Source organism: Ailuropoda melanoleuca, chromosome 11, assembly GCF_002007445.2.
Source record: "Ailuropoda melanoleuca isolate Jingjing chromosome 11, ASM200744v2, whole genome shotgun sequence".
Classification (NCBI taxonomy): Eukaryota; Metazoa; Chordata; class Mammalia; order Carnivora; family Ursidae; genus Ailuropoda; species Ailuropoda melanoleuca.
Window position 1 is genome coordinate 14,886,472 of NC_048228.1, and position 18,532 is coordinate 14,905,003.

The 18,532-nt window shown below is 36.1% G+C and overlaps 1 protein-coding gene across 8 annotated transcripts in view; it reads right to left on the bottom strand.

The window, feature by feature from the left end:
- NDST3 (N-deacetylase and N-sulfotransferase 3) overlaps positions 1-18,532 on the bottom strand; it is a 190,403-nt gene that overhangs the window by 157,508 nt on the left and 14,363 nt on the right. For all 8 annotated transcript variants that reach the window (XM_002918488.4, XM_034671411.1, XM_034671412.1 and 5 more), the window contains one exon: positions 15,194-16,339. In XM_002918488.4, coding sequence (XP_002918534.1) covers positions 15,194-16,177 — 984 coding nt within the window. In that variant the 5' untranslated portion in view covers positions 16,178-16,339. The remainder of the gene's footprint in view (positions 1-15,193; positions 16,340-18,532) is intronic.

Sequence of the window (18,532 nt, forward strand, 5' to 3'; positions counted from 1 at the left end):
AGATGGTAGAGAATAATTACATAAATATCTTTTAAATATTTTAATAAGATTTTTAATAGATGGATACTAAGTTATTCAGGGAAACCAGAGTGTCTTGAAATATCCTTTACCTGAGATGCTAAAGTCAGAGAGCTCAACCACATCTTCTCACAACATGCTCTTTGTTGGAGCTGTCAGGCAAAGCAAAGCAGGTGGGCCAAAGATGGAATTCTCACAACATGCTCTTTGTTGGAGCTGTCAGGCAAAGCAAAGCAGGTGGGCCAAAGATGGAATTCTAAGTCTCAGAAAAGGGTGTTCTGCTCACCATTTCATCATACAGTTACTCTGTTGAGATCAGTTGGTCCTGGGCTTCCCTTAGTAATGTTTAAAAGACATGCATAGTTTGAATTCGAAGAAAACTTAGAAATGATTAAATCAAACTCTCATCTCAGAAAAGGAAACTAAACCCAGAAATAATAATTTATTATTTGTAAATTGCTGCCACATTCATAGGTTCCCTGCATTCTCACAATGGCTCTCTGACCAAGGTGGTGCATTATTTCCACTTCCATCTTTACATGAGGCAATGAGGCTCTGAGTGGTTACGTGTCAGGAAGTTGGTCACTGCAGGAACAGTGTGTGGGGTACTGTGACTTGGTATCTTCTGAAAAAGGGTGCACAAGCATTCTCCCTTTTTGATATTAATGAGGTTCTTTTAATTTATTTTTAAAATTTTTATTTATTTTTATTTTTCTATGCCCAATATGGGGCACGAACTCATGATCCTGAGCTCAGGAGTCTCTTGTTGTACCAGCTGAGCCAGGCCCAAGGTTCTTTAAATTTAATTATGATAATTTTCATGAGGTTTTCTGGGAATATCAATACAGAAAGGCTATATATCAACTTAGAAACCTACTGTTCTATTTATGGAAAGTGAAATAAAAAGGAAAATGTTAACTGACCAGAGAGACTATAAGTGTAAGGAAACTAAATTCTCACTTTAGCTACATGAATGAATGAAAATAATTTCTGACGTGTTAAATTAGGGGCAATAAAGTGCAGAGACCATCACCTCCAACTGGAACATGTCTTTTTTCTTTGTGAAAAAACAATATTGTATAGATCAATAATAAGACAGTTGACATCCCAATGCAAAAATGGACAAAGGGAAATTCTCGAAAGAAAAATAGAAATGGGCCATAAACATATGTGATCATCTTAACCCTCTGCTGCAATTACAAAAATATAAAAATTAATGAAATAAAATTCTTATCAGATTTTCAAACACTAAAGAATGAGTAAATCCACTTTGTAGTGGGAATTCAGGGAGTTTTTTTTTTTTCCTTTTCTTTCTTCTTTGTAGTTTTCTACATAATTTGATGTTTATTACAAAGGGCATATAAAAAAACAAAGTGCATGCATTATTTTTACATATTTGAAAACAATGCAAATTTATTTCATTTTGGACAAAACAAGCAAATAAACCTAGCTCATATTAATTGGAGTTTCTTAAAGACAAATGTTTAGAGCTTCCTAACATAAAATTTCTTTTCTCCATTCAAAAAATATTGCCCTTGTTAACAGTTTTTTAAATCTTCTGATAGGATAACTCTGTCCCATCTTTAATTAAGACAAACCTTTGTGATTTCTTTGATATCGCATTATAAGCACATTCAATTACACTTAGAGGAATATATCCCATACTCCTCTCATCCTCCCCTTCTCCCTCCCCCCGCCTCAATCTGGTCCTTCTTTCCTCTCTACTCTTCCCCTCCCCAAAATACTACTCCTCTACCTTTGTTCTTAAACCTCCTGCTCAGGGACCCCTTTGCCTCTGGAGTCTTTCTTCTGAGCGACCTGATATTCAGGTTCCTGAAAGATCACAGAAGCCATGCACCATGCAGAATTATCCATTGTCTTCTTACTAGCTCGAACGAAGCCATCCATTGTTAGAATCATTTCCTCACATCTCTGCTTCTCGTGCCTTCATGTAAAATCTACTCTATCTCCGTAAGAAGTTTCACATGTGTACACGTTTGCTAAAATATTGTCACACAGTCTTGCTACATGGTATGGCTAAAAAATAAGTGAAAATAAGAAATCTTCCAGTCACAAATCAGTCTTCCAGTCTTAAAGTCAGTCACAAAAACTATTAATTCTAATTCTATTATGATCTCTTTCCGTTATATATTTGCTTATATAGGTAGAACTAAATATTTTCATGTAAAATCTTTTTCTCTACAGAGAAAGATAATAGGAGCCATGTCTTTGTATTTTGCAATAATATTGAGTACAGTTTATTTAAATCAGTATTTCCCCAAACGTGAATGCTTATCAACTGCATGAGAATCACCTAGGAGAGCATATTAGACATAGACATTCCTGGGCCCTCCCTAGATCTACCAAGTCAAAATCTGCGAGTGTAGGATAGGAAATTAGCATTTTTAAACAAACATTTTAAAATGATTATTTTGTCTCTTCTGTGATTTGGAAACTCATAAAAATAGTTTCATCTTGATAAATGATTAAATATATCTAAGCCTCTCTGAGTGAAAGACTGTTTAAGATGAAACTAGTGCCAAATTCTTGGACTGTTTCTTTAAAAAAATACTATATCACCCTGATTTTTATTCATTTACAAATCAGAAGTTAATTCATCACTGATGACTTTAAATACAACTGTGTTTTAGGCTCATCAACAATAAAAATATAAGCTGTTGTATATGGAGCTGAGTATTGCACATATGATGATATGTTAGTGACTTGAAGGGTTAGCTTAAGTTTGATAATGATTTTGCTCCTTAGAGACATTCAGTTAAAATGGAGAACCAGTCTGAAACCTGTTGCTGGCTTAAAAATAAAGATGTGCAGTTAATTATCTTCCTAGGCTCTCCTTGTTCTTAGGGATGTTGCATTGACAGTATGTCAATTTCTAAGTACAGAAGCATTGAACACTGGGCTGCTGCCTGGGCTCTGAATTATCCCAAAGGGATGAGGAACAGCCTCCTGTCACTGGCATCCATTAGAGACTGATCCCATTTAGGGAAACAGAACTTTTGAGTACGATGAACAACTGGGTCTTCTCTGAGAATGAGAACTGAATACTAGTTAGTTCTTAGGAAGTTATAAGTGACAATGATTTTGGAGATCTAGCACTATCAAGAAAGTTCCAGCAAGAACGAAAAATATGGATTTCCTTTTCCATTGTTTGTTTGTCCCTCCACCAGATCAATGACAATGCCCCTGTATCAGATAAGAAATAATAAAGATTGGGAAAGTGTTTTCTCCCTTTACTCCCTTTAAATGCTTATTACATTTCTATAGCACATTAGCAAATTATGCAAAAAATCTTTTGACTATTAACCTAAACTATTTTTGTCAAAGCAAATGCATTAGAGTTAAAATTAATTTTCATTATAATGCCTTCTTGCTTTTGAAAATATTGTCATATAATTGTTACAATGTTACACAAAATTTCTTAAAGGTATTTTTCAGTATGTCAGAAATCTAAGTCTGCCAGGACATGGGCTATTAATTATTTTGATGACAGCAACTCCAACCTTTGAAAAGCTTATTGTCAAAATCACTCAATTCAATTACTGGAGAGTATCAAGGAAGTTGTCTTTCTAATGTGAACTCAAATACCTTGCCCCTTAGGATTCCTAAGGAACGGCTGTGTTATATGTTGCTTGGTGTAGTAGATTATTTCATTCAAGATAAAGAGAGTGAAGAACCCCCACCCCCCTTTCTTGATAGATGATTGTTCAATGCCTCAACCAGCTGGTTTAATTTTTACACACAATGTTTCTTCTTTTTCTTTTCTCGGAAAGTTGATCCTACTCAGTATATATAGTTCAGAGGAAAAAAAATAGAGACAGTGAGGTACGTAAAAATAAGTCTGTAAATCTAAATGGGGAAAGAAGCAGCAATGCTGTACAAATCCAAACACCAGAGAATCAAAGCAAGGTAGCAAGAGTGAGAAGGGATAAACATGGAATAGAACTCCACTGTTTTTGGATTAGGGCAATTAGGGTGGGGGATTCCAAAGAGGGAAAGAGTGATAAAATAAAACAAGGGTACTGAATCTGAGGTGGATACAGGAACACAAGATAAGATAAAATGGAAAGAGAAAAAAAAAAAAAAAGCATAATGAGACTGGTGACCAGTGCTTAAGTGTGGTAGTTCTAGTGAACTGGCTTTTAAATTTGGTTTTTAATTCATCTAATAATGGATGCACTTCTAGAAAAATGACATTAGAAACTACTGAAGTAGTGAGCTGGTGATAGTCACGGATTTGCTCCTGCTGAGCAATCTTTGGAGAGCTAACTCTCCTAAACTACCAAGGTGAAGAAAGGTGTACTTGCTTGACCATGTGAACTTTTAGAGTATAAGGGATAGGATGAGTTTAAGAGCACAATAATTTAATTGTCCTCAATTAGTTACTATTGGTTCAGAGAGCTAATTAATTATTTAATTATATATATGTCATGAAAGTTTCATTTTCCAGTGAGAACAGTAGTAAAATCTCTTGGGGGAATGAGCAGCTGTAGGAATTACGGGCATGATTAGGGGACGCCTGAGTGGCTCAGTCACTTAAGTGTCTGACGGTGGCTCAGGTCATGATCTCAGGGTCCTGGGTTTGATCCCAGCATCCAGCCTGCTGCTCAGCAGAGTCTGCTTTTCCTTCTCCCTCTGCCCCTCCCCAAGCTTGTGTTTTCTCTCTCTTTCTCCCAAATAAATAAATAAAATCTTTTAAAAAAATTACTGGCAGATTAGCTGAAGAGCATAGTTTGTGGTAGGCAGAAAAAAAGCCTACTCCCCCTACGTCCCCCTCAAGATGTTCAAGTCCTAATCCCTGGAACCTGTGAATATGTTACTTTTTATGGCAAGTAGGATTCTGCAGATGTGATTAAGGTAAGGATCTTGAGATGGGGATTATCCAGGTGGGCCAATCTAATCACATACATCCTTAAAAATAGAAAACCTTCCCAGTTTTAGCCAGAGGGAGACATGGCTATGAAAGAAAGGCGGAGAGAGATATAGCACTGAATACTTTAAAGATGAAGGGAGGCAGCAAAAGCCAAGGAATGTGGGTGGACTGTAGAAGATGGAAAAGATGAGGCAATGGGCTCTTTCCTAGAGCTTCCAGAAAGGGACACCACCCTGCCAACACTTTGTACTTAGCCCAGTGAAACCCATGTTAGACCTCTGACCTCCACAACTGTAAAATAAACTTGGGTTGTTTTATGCCACTAAGTTGATGGTAATTTGTTACAGCAGCAATAGAAAATAAATATATAGCTATTTTAGTGATTGATGTGATTAATAATTATATAATAATATAATAATTATAATCATTATAAGCATTCTATTCATTGAATTATTAATATAAAAATGAAAAACCACTTAATCTTTTAAGATAAAATTCCAATATGTACCAAATGAGTAAATTTCAATACTTTTAAAATTTTAGTCCACTTAGAAGCTTAATAAAACAGTTGACTATTTCTTTTGTCTATAAACAGTCCATAAATTATGTCAAATTCATCTCATAATTTATTTTATATCAACATTATGATTTTAAGATATCTTTTGTATTTCAGGCTACAGGTTCATTATGCATAAAAGGCCTATAAAAATTAAGAAAAAAAAGTGCTTTAGCTATTAATTCATGCTTCCCAGAGACTAAGAGACAATATACCAGAATTTTCTGCATTTTTTGTACACTTTAAAAAATGTTAAAATGCCTGTATAAAGCACATTAAAACATTATAGGGACTGTAAAATCTGAGCACATACAGAAAGAAAAAAAGTTAAATTATCTAAATTGTGGGCAATTCCTGTTCTTTAATTAATCTAGCACCAAAAGTGTCTGTCACTATGCCACTTTAATTCACTACAAACTGCTAAGCTGATTAACCAGAATTGTAGGCAAAATGCCTACTGTTAACTCAAATCTTAAAGTAAAATCTACCTTGTCCATATCATTGCAGTTATAAAGTCCAAGGCATTCCAAGAGGTGGTTGATACCAAGTTTTGTTCCACATTTATAATTAAATGACCCATTAAGCTATAATAGACTCTGTCTTGGATGCAATTTGCAATAAAGTAGAATTTGGTAGGGAGGATTTGATACAAACACCATAGTACTATGTTTTGGTGTAACTGGGAAGCAACATGAGGTGGAAAAGCTCAGCTTTGGCAGCCAGCCAAAACTGCATTTTGTATTCTGGGACAGGCACGTGCTAGTTTTAAGATCTTAGGCAAGTCAGTCTTAGTATAGGAATCTCAGTTTCTTTATTTAAAGTGATGGTACTTATAGTCATTGTTTTATAGGATTTTTGTGAGTGTGAAATGACAATGAATGTAAAATACTTAAGATAATATACGAACTCAGTAAGTATTACCTATTTGGGGAGTAGTTAAGTACCCCCAAATACATCCTTATAAAATAAATACATCTTCCATGGGCCTAACATTATAACCCATCATCACAGAAATACAAATGAAGATCCCTTTATATTTTGAATTATTTCCTAGAATTATGGAATATTAAAAAACAAAACCAAAAAACAAAAACTCTCACTCAACTCTCATTTCAGAGAGGGACATAACCCAGGAACTGGCAAACAGCAAAATTTTCTCCTTTGTTTTTTATTTCTTTTATAAAAAAATGTCTTTCATTATTCATCAATGTACCCCTTGAAATCCCTACCACAGCACTTTGACAGAATAGATGTTAATAATTTTCTAAACTAAATTGAATATCTCTAGAATCAACATCTTAACTCAGAGTTTGGTCTTCTAATCTGCTAGTCTAGTGTGTGGAGCTTGCCATTGCCTGGTTGAGCTCTAGTTCCATCTATGATGGCTTTGCTCTTTGTCAAGCTTGGAAAGGAGATTCACTGTTTTGGGACTTTAACAATGTAACTAGTCACGAAATATTCTGTTTATACATTCCTATGGTGTTCCCCAATAGCATTTGTCTCCTTTAAATTATTTAGAACTCATTGTTTTAGAATGTCATTGTGTAACAAATAACTCCTTAATATTAGTAGTAATAGAAATACATTCTATCTCACAATTTAACAAATTTAATAAAATGTATTAAGTGTAAGTTGATAATAGATATGAAATAGTTTTTTCCCTTTGCCTATACTATTATCTTATTTTCCCATGTTAAATTATTGCCAAAAATTATTTCTAGAAAATTATTTCCTTAACTTTGTATAATTGCTAACATACTATGACTATTTGAGTTGTTAAGAATATTGAGAGTGATGTATATTCCAGTATATTAGAAATCACATTATATGAAATTTAGAAATATGTAGTCCATCAAACCAAAAGAGAAACATTTCATATACATTCATAAGAAGAGTCCCAAACTGCCTAACTTTTTGACAATTTTAAGATAGAGACCAGTGGATTCTGACATATTTCACTACCACAAGTATTCGGGTGACTTCTAGGGATCCCTATCTTCCTAATGTGAGGCACATGGTTATACATGAGGGACCTGTTAATTAAGCATTGTAAACTCAACAAAACTATCTTTCAAAGATCAGGCTGAATAAAGGCATTTATATTCCATAAAAAAAAATCTGGGAGAGTTTACCATGAATAGATTCTCATTAAAAGAACTAAAGGATATGCTTCTGGATGAATAAGATACATTCATTCAACAAATATATACTGAGCCAGGTACACTTCTAGGTGCTGGGGATACCTCAGTGAAAAAACAGATGAGAAAATCTTGCTCTCATGAAGCTGACACTTTAGTAGCCAAAGTTACGAAGCAACATAAATAAGTAAATGTATATGGCATTTCCAGTAGCATGCTGTTAAAACTTTACCAACTGTCTCTTTTGGGGGGGGAACCTGCATCTATGCATTTGCCAGTTTCTGTGGTGTAAATGCTACCTGCATGCCAAATTTCAAACTGCTGGCTATGTCCTGAGTGAAGAGACTTACACTGTTGTCCTGCTGAACCTGTGTGAGCTGATTTGAGCGCAGTGGTGATGACCATAAGTGCTAGGGAGAAAAATGAGCAGGAAAAGATGGGGAGATTTAGCAGTTACAATTTGAAAGAGAATGGTCAGAGAAAACTTCACTGAGAAGGTACAATTTGAGTGAAGAACTGAAGGAAGCGAGAAAGAGAGCCATGCACTAATTTTGGAGAAAACCATTTTAGGCAGAAAGAACAGTAAGTGCAAAACGCTTGAAGGAGTTGCTGGGAAAGGCAAGGAGGCCAGAGAGGTTACAGCACAGTGAGAGGCTAGGGAGTTAAAGGCAGGGTATACAAGATTGTTAAGAACTTAGATTTAGAGTAAGACTGGAAGTCACTGGAGGGTTCTGAGCTGAGGATGGACATGATCTAAATTATATGTTAATGGCCTCAGTCTGGCTTCTCTGCTGAAAAGGAGTAAGCCAGCTAATAAAACGTTGAAGGAGGTAAAAATAATAATGTCTAGGATCTGGGATTCAAGAACAAACAACAGAGATAACATCCAAAACAAGAAGGGCTCATCAGCCAAAGGAGAGTAGGCATGATTGGAGATAAAGGACTTCATACTTTTTGACTAAGTGTGAAGATATTAACATTAGCTAAACATATGTTTAGCACATATGTTTAAATTTCTGGAGAAACTTCTAGAAGAACAAAAATAAAATATATACATTTCAAACCAGGAATAGGTAGAAAAAGAAGGAAGCCGACAATAAAGGCAATAAAAAACAGAGCAAAAAAGGAAGAAACTGAAAAAGTGGGACAAATATAAAGGACAAAATAAGATAGCCGAAATTAATCCATACACATTGATAATCAAATTAAGTGACTGTAGGTTGATCTTGTTAACTGAAAGACAAATATTGGCAAAGTAGATAAAAAAATTAGTTGACAAATTGTTTTTTAACCTAATTTATAATGTAAAGATATGGAGAGAAGACAGAGCAAATATAAAAATGAGGCAATGTATAATTTTTAAATAGCAACCCCCCAGAAGCTGGCTAGCTACGTTAGCATTAAGGTAACCCCAGAATGATTAATTTTCAATTAATATATAAATATATATGTAAATATAAATGTGTATATATGTGTATATATCCTTAAATAACATAGCTTTAAAATACAGAAGGTGATAATTGACAGAAAAGCAGGGAAATGTTTACAATCCACTATCAGAGTTGAAGGATAAAACACACCTCCTTCCATACAAGTACTACACCCCGTCCTCCCCCGCCTCCGCAAAAAGATCAAGACAGTAAGAACATAGAAGATTTGAACAACAGAGTTAATGAAGCTGAGCTAATAGATATCCCTTAACTGAAGAATATTTGTTTTTGTCAAGTACACAAGGAATAGTATATCCAGTCATAAAGTGATCCCAGCAAATTCAAAGTGTTAGTTTCAAGCAGACACATGCTTCCAGAGCAAATTGCAGTTAAAATGAATATCAGCAAATAAAAGATAAGAAACAGCAGAGAAAATGGAAAGGAATTAGAGAAATATGAGAGTGTTGTTGGGGGGAAGGATTGGTGCTCTGTAGGTTTTGACATCCCTTCAGAGCACTATAGTGAACTATCTGGAGAAATTTTTGTTTCCTTTCTGTTTTTACAGAAGTAATTGATTGCAGTTGCCTTCTCCCCCAGACATTTGGTATGTGAAGTTTTTTTTCAATGATTTTATGAAGCCTCTGGCTTTACTTTAGCTGGGGTAGTGAATATTCTGATGAGAGAGTGAAGTCAGGCAGCATAGAGATCACCTTTACACTCCAGTTACAGCCTCCAGGGGTCGGCCCCTACCAAGACTGAGAAGTCAGCCAAGTCCGTCTTCTGAGCCTGATACCACTTATATCTCAGACCTTTACGGCTTTTCCTACTTCTATTTTCAGTACTTTCTTTTCCCTAGGCACTCTGGGATCTTTAGTTAGTGAGGAAAATAATGATAAAGTCACTGATGACATTGTATTAAAGATTTAAGAACTGCCCTCTCTTAAGGCCACTTTTAAAATGTAGATATTTATAAGGGGTAATCTATCACAGCCAAATGAAGGAACAGTGACCCGTCAGAGACTGGTGGGAAAGACTGGGGATAGTGTGGAGATGGAAGGGGTTGCTGAGTTGCTAACCTCCAGTCACACTGTGGGCACCTCTAGTGTGCTAATAATAATAATAATAATAATAATAATAATAGTGTGCGCTGGCTCCTCATTTTCTCATGCATGTTAGAAAGCTTGGCAAAAAGACAATGTGTGCCAATCTTAGAAGGAGGCGGGAGAAACATAGGAGGAAGCGAGTGATACGTAGCTCTTTTATTTGTTTGAGGGTATAGCTGCAGAGAGTTCGGTACAACTTTGAAAGACCCCCTTCCCTCTTCCACTTCACAACTGTCTTGGGGTGAAATGTTATAGGAAATGGTCTCAGTCTAAAGATATAATGGATCTTAGGCCTAGAGCGAATTCATTCTTCTAAGGGAGAATGTGAATTGTTAATATTCATTTGGTCATGCTGTGCTTCCGTGGATAGCTTTAAAATGCTTTAATGGCAGAAACATCTATTCATAAACCACTTTCCCTCTCCAAAACCCTTTCTGTACCCTTAGTCTCAGGAAGTCGGAGACAGCTCCCAGAACTCTAGGAACTTGAATGTCACAAAACTCGTCCATGGTGAACTTGAAACAAGTCTCGTACACAGATCAATAAAACACACACACACCCCTTCTTCTGACTTCAATATGACTGAAATTAGTATTGACACTTTTGAGGAACATATTAATTGTCTAGACTATATGTTCTTTGGTTGTCCAAGGGCTATGGCTTGTAGTTTATAGATTCTGCAACACCACCTTAGGTCTGTATTTTTTTTCTTCCTTGTGAAGAGTCACATATTTTGTGCCACGTCAGCTTCTTACATTCTTTGAGGCTCTTTAAAGAGTGCTCATGTTATTCAACAGCTAACTAAGTAAAAACTGATATTGCATTGCTCATTCTAATTTTCCAGTTAAATAAGGAAACACATTTTTTTTTGTTCCACATAAGTAAAAAAATAACACTTTTGCAGTGATTAGTATGATAATTAAATTTACGTGCTATGCACCATCCTTCTAGTTTTGCAAGAAACATTCTATGTTGCCTTCAGTTTTCACACATTCTTTTCCATTTTCCTAATACTTTAAGTAGGGAAAATATAATATTCTTAATAAGTGGCAATAATTAAAGAACTTGATTAAAAATATTTCTATTAATTAGGGACTTTTAATTACCACATCCATGACCTTTTTTTAGTCACATGCTCTTTAATCTCTCTTTCTAGGAAAAAAGATAAGGTAAGGTTACTAACCAGGTTAACTAACCCCAGTTAGTTAGGAAGACTTATTGTTCCAGTTTGCTTGGGACTCTAAGTTTTAGCACTAAATGCTCTCAGTCCAGGGAAACCAGGATGGTTAGTCACCCTAACTCCTGTTCACCCTCCTGCTAATTTCTCTTTTATCTTTCACATCAAAATTTCTCCACTGAGTATCCCATAGTCTTCTTCTCCATGTCTTATCTCTTTAATTTACTCCTGAACTTATTGCCTCTGCCTCGAGGCATGCCTCTGGCTCCATTCCCCTGGAGTTTGCAAGGGTCTCCAATGACCTTCATATTGTACCAAAGGAGACTTCTAGTCCTTACCTCAGTGGACACTGCTGCTGGATTTTATACTGCAGGTCACACCCTTCCCGACATTCTTTATTCCCAAGGCTTATACAGTAGTCCCCCTTATTCATGGGGGAAATGTTCCAAAACCAAGGGTGGATGCCTGAGCTCAGGGATCATACCAAACCCTACATATGCTTTTTCATATACATACATCCCTATGATAAGATTTAACTTATAAGTCAGGCACAGAAAAAGGTCAACAATAAAACAGAATAATTATAATGATATACTGTAATAAACGTTATGTGAATGTGGTCTCTCTCTCAAAACATCTCACTGTGCTGTACTCACCCTTGTGATGGTGCCTAATGAAGAGAAGAAGTGAGGTGAATGGCGGAGGCACTGTGATAGCGTGTTAGGCTACTACTGACCTCGTGACCGTGTGTCAGGAGGGTCATCTGCTTCCTGACCACGGCTGACTGCTGGTATCTCAAACTATGGAAAACAAAACCACAGATAAGGGGGGACTACTGTATAACAGCATAGCTTCTTAGTCTCTGACCCTCTTCTTTTTGACTCTTATTAATGAGATCATCTCTCTCCAGTTGTTTTCTGAAAGATGATCTTCCTCAAGATTCTATACTCAGTCTTTCCCTGATCATTCCATCAATCCTTTCCCTGGCTGCTCTCACATACTTTCATGCTTTGAACTATTCCCTCGATAGAACAGTAACTTTGAAAACTATGCTTGTTATCCAGACTTGTGAGCCAACTACCTGTTAAAACATCTGTACCTGTATGTCTCAGATGCACTTCAATAATTTAACATTTTTAATATGGCCTCTAATTACCTTCACTATGACCCTCCTGTTCTGTGTTTTTTTTTTTTTTAAGATTTATTTATTTGAGAGAGAGAGAGTGTAAGTGGGAGGGGCAGAGGGAGAGAATCTCAAGCAGACTCCACACTGAGCATGGGCACCTGATGTGGGGCCCGACTTCAGGACCCTGAGACCACCAACTGAGAGGAAACCAATACTTAACCGCCTGGGCCACCTGAGGTGCCCCTCTCTCCTCTTTCTTTGTTGTTGGAATAATCAACCACTATTCACCTATGCCAAATATCTTAATGTTATCCTTGATTATATTCTCCTTCATCTCCAGTGACCCAGTTAGTAAGTTGTTCAATTTTACCTCCTAAATAGTTCTTAAACTATTTCCTAGTTTCAAGAAATTTCCTTTTGTCTGAAATATCACTGCTACAGCCTCTCAACTCATCTGTTGCTCTAGCCTTGCCTTCAAAATATGTCCTGCTTAATAGGACTTAATAGTTTCAGGTACACCCACAGAGTACTGTGTTTCCCAAGGCAGTACTTACGTAAAACCATGTAGACATCTTTACTATTGTCTTTACCACAGAGCAAACTATCTACCCATTTATCAGCATCCCCCACCAAGACAGTAACTCAGTAAGAGAGGAGCCATGCTTTATTTACCTTTGTATCCCTAGTGCCTGCTTCTGTGTCTAGCGTGTGATGTGGCCAAACAGTTACTGAGCAGGGAGATGCTCAGTACAATCACCAACTATGTGCTTTCTGGGCTTTTCTTACTGTACTTTCCCCATCCTTTCATCTAAAGGGATGAGGCCGTGGCCTATGATTCTATCTACATATTGCCAAAAATACCTCACATGTAGGACATGCTTAGTAACTAGCTATGGAAAGAGAGAAGGAAAGGAAAGGAAAGGAAAGGAAAGGAAAGGAAAGGAAAGGAAAGGAAAGGAAAGGGAGAGAGAGAGAGAGGAAGGAAGGAAGGGAGGAAGGAAGGAAGGGGGAGGGAGGGAGGGAAAGAAAATGTTTAGACTCTCAGGGCAACTGCATACAAAGAATTAGTATCTTGAGACACAATCACAGATACAGTGTAGAAGTAGTTTAAAGGCCCAAATAATTCAAAATATGCTTTCTTTTAAGCCTTTGGTATGCTTAGAAAATATATTCCCATCCAAATGAGCAATTCATTAAATATTTTATATATGCTGAATTCTTATCAAATGTGCTCAGTTGTAATGTGTTTAATTTTTTTATACGCCTTAAAAATGGTTTAACCTTAAGAACACTGAAGGCTTTTTATATTTTGTATAATTTTAGAGGATATAGTAGGGTTTGCATATAAAGCTTAGAGATTTATCTAGCACATTTTTAAATGGCATAACAACATATTTTGCCAGTTTAAAGAATTATACTTCAGAAATCAAACCTTAAAAACATGTTTTATCATAATATTTTGAAATGAAAAAATTGGAAGAGAATTATATACTGTTTGTAATTTTCAAGTGCATAATGTTTAAGCTACCAACTTGATTTTGATTTAGCTACAATTTTCAAGTATATTTCATCAGACTTAATGAAAACTTAAGCACAACTTCTAAGTTAATTAATTTTTATAGAGTTAAAAAAAAGTCTAAAATACTGTCAAAAATATGGAGGGTTTTTTTTTTTCCAGTTTTCACACTCTTTTATGGTAACATTTAACGGTCCTTCTGGTATTCTTAGCTCATTAACTCGTGTGATGAACATTACTATTATTTGCCATATGCTTAGTCTTTATAGAAAAGAATGCAGTTTTCAAGACTTTTTTCCATCTGATTTAGTCCTTTGTATTTTACCAAAAGGTCAAAGCTGTGCAGAATAAAAAATATGGATCAGAATCTCTTCTTTCACTTTTATGAGAAATCAATCTGTAGTATAAGAAAGATAGAATCCTACAGTATTTTGGATGGGAAAGTAAGATAAATGTAGATCATTTTAATTTTAAATCACTAATACTAAACAACCAGTTGTTTATGTAACACAATTCATTCACAAAAACCAACTATCTTCAAGTAATTGTTTTCTACTTAAGGGCAACAGTTTTATACAAGGAGAAATCTAATAACATTTAAATGCAGCATGATGGGCTTCATATATGTACCAGAAGTGTTCAATGAATTCTGAAATTTAATTTAAATCCTTATGTTTGTGTTTGAATAAGTATGCTTGTATATTCATAGCTTTCCATATATAGCAGTGCTGATTTTAAGTTTCAAAAAAATATAAGAGAAAATGAGTTGCACATTTGACTTCCAAAAATATCTGAACTTGCTACTTATGAGATCTTTAATTCTTGAAAATTTGTGGGCGTATGTATTTTCATTAAAACAAATTCACTTTGGTTTCATATTTAAATGAACTGAAGTCTTAGATTAGTAATAGTTTTCTAAGGTAGATAATTTCTGGAAAGTTAATTAAACAAGATGGTTTCTACTCTGTAGCTGTACATACACACAGAAAAGCATTTCAGGATCCTGCCACACTCAATCCTTTAGTATAGTCTTCATTTTTCTTGATTTAGAGAGATATAGCCCTTTATCTCAGATATAGCTGAGAGTAGCCAACGCATCCCAGTTTGCCTGAGACTTTCTGATAAAATGAATATCCCATGTCCTAGGAAATCCCTTAGCCCCAGAAAAACCAGGACAGTTGGGAAACCTACTGAAAGACGACCTAAACTTCAAAACTATGAGATAAAAAGAGCCTTACCTTAACATCATTGGTGTTCATTCTTGTTCCCTCCTTTCCCACAAAAATATCATCAATATCCACAAGAATGTACCTGTCCAAGGACAGTGTCAGCCTCTTTCCTGACAGGAAGGAAACAGCATCTATGAATATAAGCTTGTGCAACCAAAAGTTCAAGTTGTTGCCAAAAAAAACTCTTTGAATTCCATCATGAAGCCCCAAGTCATGTATGACAGTGGCATAAAAAGCACCTTTAGAGATGGGAGGAGGAGAAAGGTTCTCTGGAGTCTTTACTTTGGCAAATATTACTGGTTGGTAGGCTGAGTGATTAATCTGGAAAACTGTCCAGTCAGTTCCAGGTAAAGAACCTTTTTCAAGCTTGGAAGATTTGGTCACATGAAGCAATGGAGAATGAGGATTAATACAACAATCTTTTACTGCAAGGTTTCCATATATGGAGAAAGGGAAACCTTTCAACTGAAAGCTCTGTAGAGTCTTCTCGCTACTTTTGTGGAATCCAATGACACCCACACCATATTCCACGCAGTATTTATCTAAAAGGCTTCGGTTCCAAGAGTCCATATTTATATACTTTAATATATTCTCATAAATAATGAGGATATATTTGCCTTTCATTTTTTCTGTAAGTGCTGGGAGATCCCCCTTTCCAGGAGCAATTTCAATGTGATACTGGAATCTACTGGATTCTAGAATCATAATTATGTCTTGACCAAGTGATGAGTATTGGCTCTCCACAAACACCAGGACTGTGGGGTCTGTCCTCGAGGCATCAGAAAGCTTCATTGCCTTCACTTCCACAAGCCTGTATGGTAGGTGCTGGAAATCCCCACAGTCCACTTCGGACATCATCTCAGAGGGTTCATTTTCCTGTTTGTAGCCACTGTACAGGTAGTACGCAGAAATAATAATGCTCACCATACAAAATGTGGCAAGCAGAACAACCGTCCTTTGAAAGTGTCTGTGAAGCTTCATGATAAAACTCATGTTGTATGTACTTTACTCAGACTGTTCCAATAGAAGCACCGTAAAAAAAAAAAGAAGAAGAGAAGAGATGGTGTCCAGCTCCTGTTCCAGTCTCAGTCAATAGTTTATGTCACCATTGCAGCACATTTGTACCCCTTGATCAGGACTCACAGAAAATTTAGTCTGAAAAGTAGAATAAAATAGAACAGAATATCAAACATTCATTCTGTGGCATTAAATGAACAAGTTTTTCCCGCTGATTGGCACAAATGGCAACCTGTGAGGCAGATGAACTGGTATATGGTCTGTAAGGAAGCCTCTCTTTCCTCCTGCCAGGTCGGGATGAGGACGTGGGAGGGACGGAAATGAGAAGAGGGTTCCATATAACGGAGGCTCTCTATCTTTCCTATAGAAAATACATTGGGCTAACCAGAAATTTTCTTTTATTCACTAAGCTTTGCATCAAACTCTGTAGATAACATATCCCTAAGACCACAGAGAGGTCACCTGAGCCATGCACGCCCTATCATGTAATGCATACACGATGCATATGTGTTTAACTACATATGCTGAACATTCATAAGTTTGTACATGTTTCATTAGGTGCTATAGTTAAGACACTACTTTCTACTCTTTGGAAAACAGCTCAGTAAGTCCATGAAAAAAATTATATAAAAGTATTTTTTAACAACAACGAAAATAACAAACTTCATGAAACACCTTGTCATGCTATAATTTCAAATCCCTCTCAAGACTTACTAATCTAAGAAAAATTTAGTAGCTTTTGAAAAACAATAAGAAATAAACCTGAGTGCTTCTTAGGGCAGAAGTTTATTAGAGTCTTATGGTCTTGGCACTTTTCAAGGAAATTTGGAATATAAAAGAATTAAGGAAGGTCTTGTTATTGTCCACAAGGCAGGCTGAAAGGGCTCACTGAACCTATACTTCTTATTAATTGTGTCACTTTGGCCCCAGTATCTTTTAAGTAAAGTGATAAGGTTAGAATAAATGATCACCAAGAACATTCTGGCTCTAAAATTCTGTGATATTCACCTATGAAATAAGCAATGAAAAATATTTTGAATGTTTATCTTTATGAATAATACACTCTGGCATGTAACTGCAGGATATTTACAGACTAGGATACTCATAAATAGGATATTTATCCTGTAAATTGTATATTGTAATTATTCATTCAAATATTTAGGACATCTATATCATTCAAATATTTATGGGGTAGGTATCTTTCTATTTAAAATATAAATGGTCAACAGAGTGAATTTCCTTAAGGGGTCCAAAATTATAAAGTAGAGACAGTGACTAGCATGACAATAATACATGGCTGTTGATTAGAGACAAATGCCTCTAATGAGATGAGAGAAGTGACCATGGCAGGTTGGGAAGCCTGCAGTGCTCCAGGGGGATGTAGGATTTGGGCAGAGCCTTGCAGTGAGGGTATTGTAAGTAGGCATGTGAGATGGAGGGAATTTATAGAGGCAGGACTGAGCACAATATTGGGCAAGGAACACTCTGCCCAAGAAGTGGAAGAATGGAAGGCAAGGGTATGAAGTCCCCCAAAAATAAATTTTACAAAGTATGGGTACCTTAGATTATGGAGAGATTTGATAGCATACAAGTTCACGGTTGAGAAAACCCACTGGGAACAATTCTACTCTCCTGATTTGGGGAATAACATGGTAAGGGTGAGATTTTTCAGGAAAATGAACTAACATATAACGTGAAGGATATCCTAGAGCACTGTTAGAGAGTTAAGGCTGGCAAGCCGGTGCAGGCTTATTTCTCACAATCCAGTCATACACCGTTAGTGATCATAGGTCAGGGAGAGTATGGGAAGGGACAAGTCTGAGGGACACTGCAAAGAAAGGAGGACGAGAACTTGGTCTGGCACGGGGGTCTGTGGTACATCACCACTCTGCCAAGTATAGTGGCATCAAGTGACCTGGCAGGCTTGCAAATAAATCTAATATAAAGGATAACATTCTACTCTTTGAAACATTCAAGCCTAGATGTAGGTGCAATTTAAGCAAATCAAAATTACCAGGAGAACGCAGTTTCCACTGTAATTATAGTTATTTCATTTTGAAAAGTAATTGCACTTTAAAAGTTATATACATGTTTATGAATAATACAATATTCCAGAGCATAATAGCAGGATATAAAATCTCGTATCTTTCCATGCCTCTGTTTCAATTTTAGCTGTGAAGTGTTTTTGACTGGATACAAAATGTATTACCACATTTTGCATTTCAGATAGCAGTGTTTCATAGTTTGTTCTTATTGTCAGAAATAAAAGGCATGTAACTCATACTAATCTTCTCTGTGATGAGGCAAAGCGGTGAGGAGTACTTGATCTCA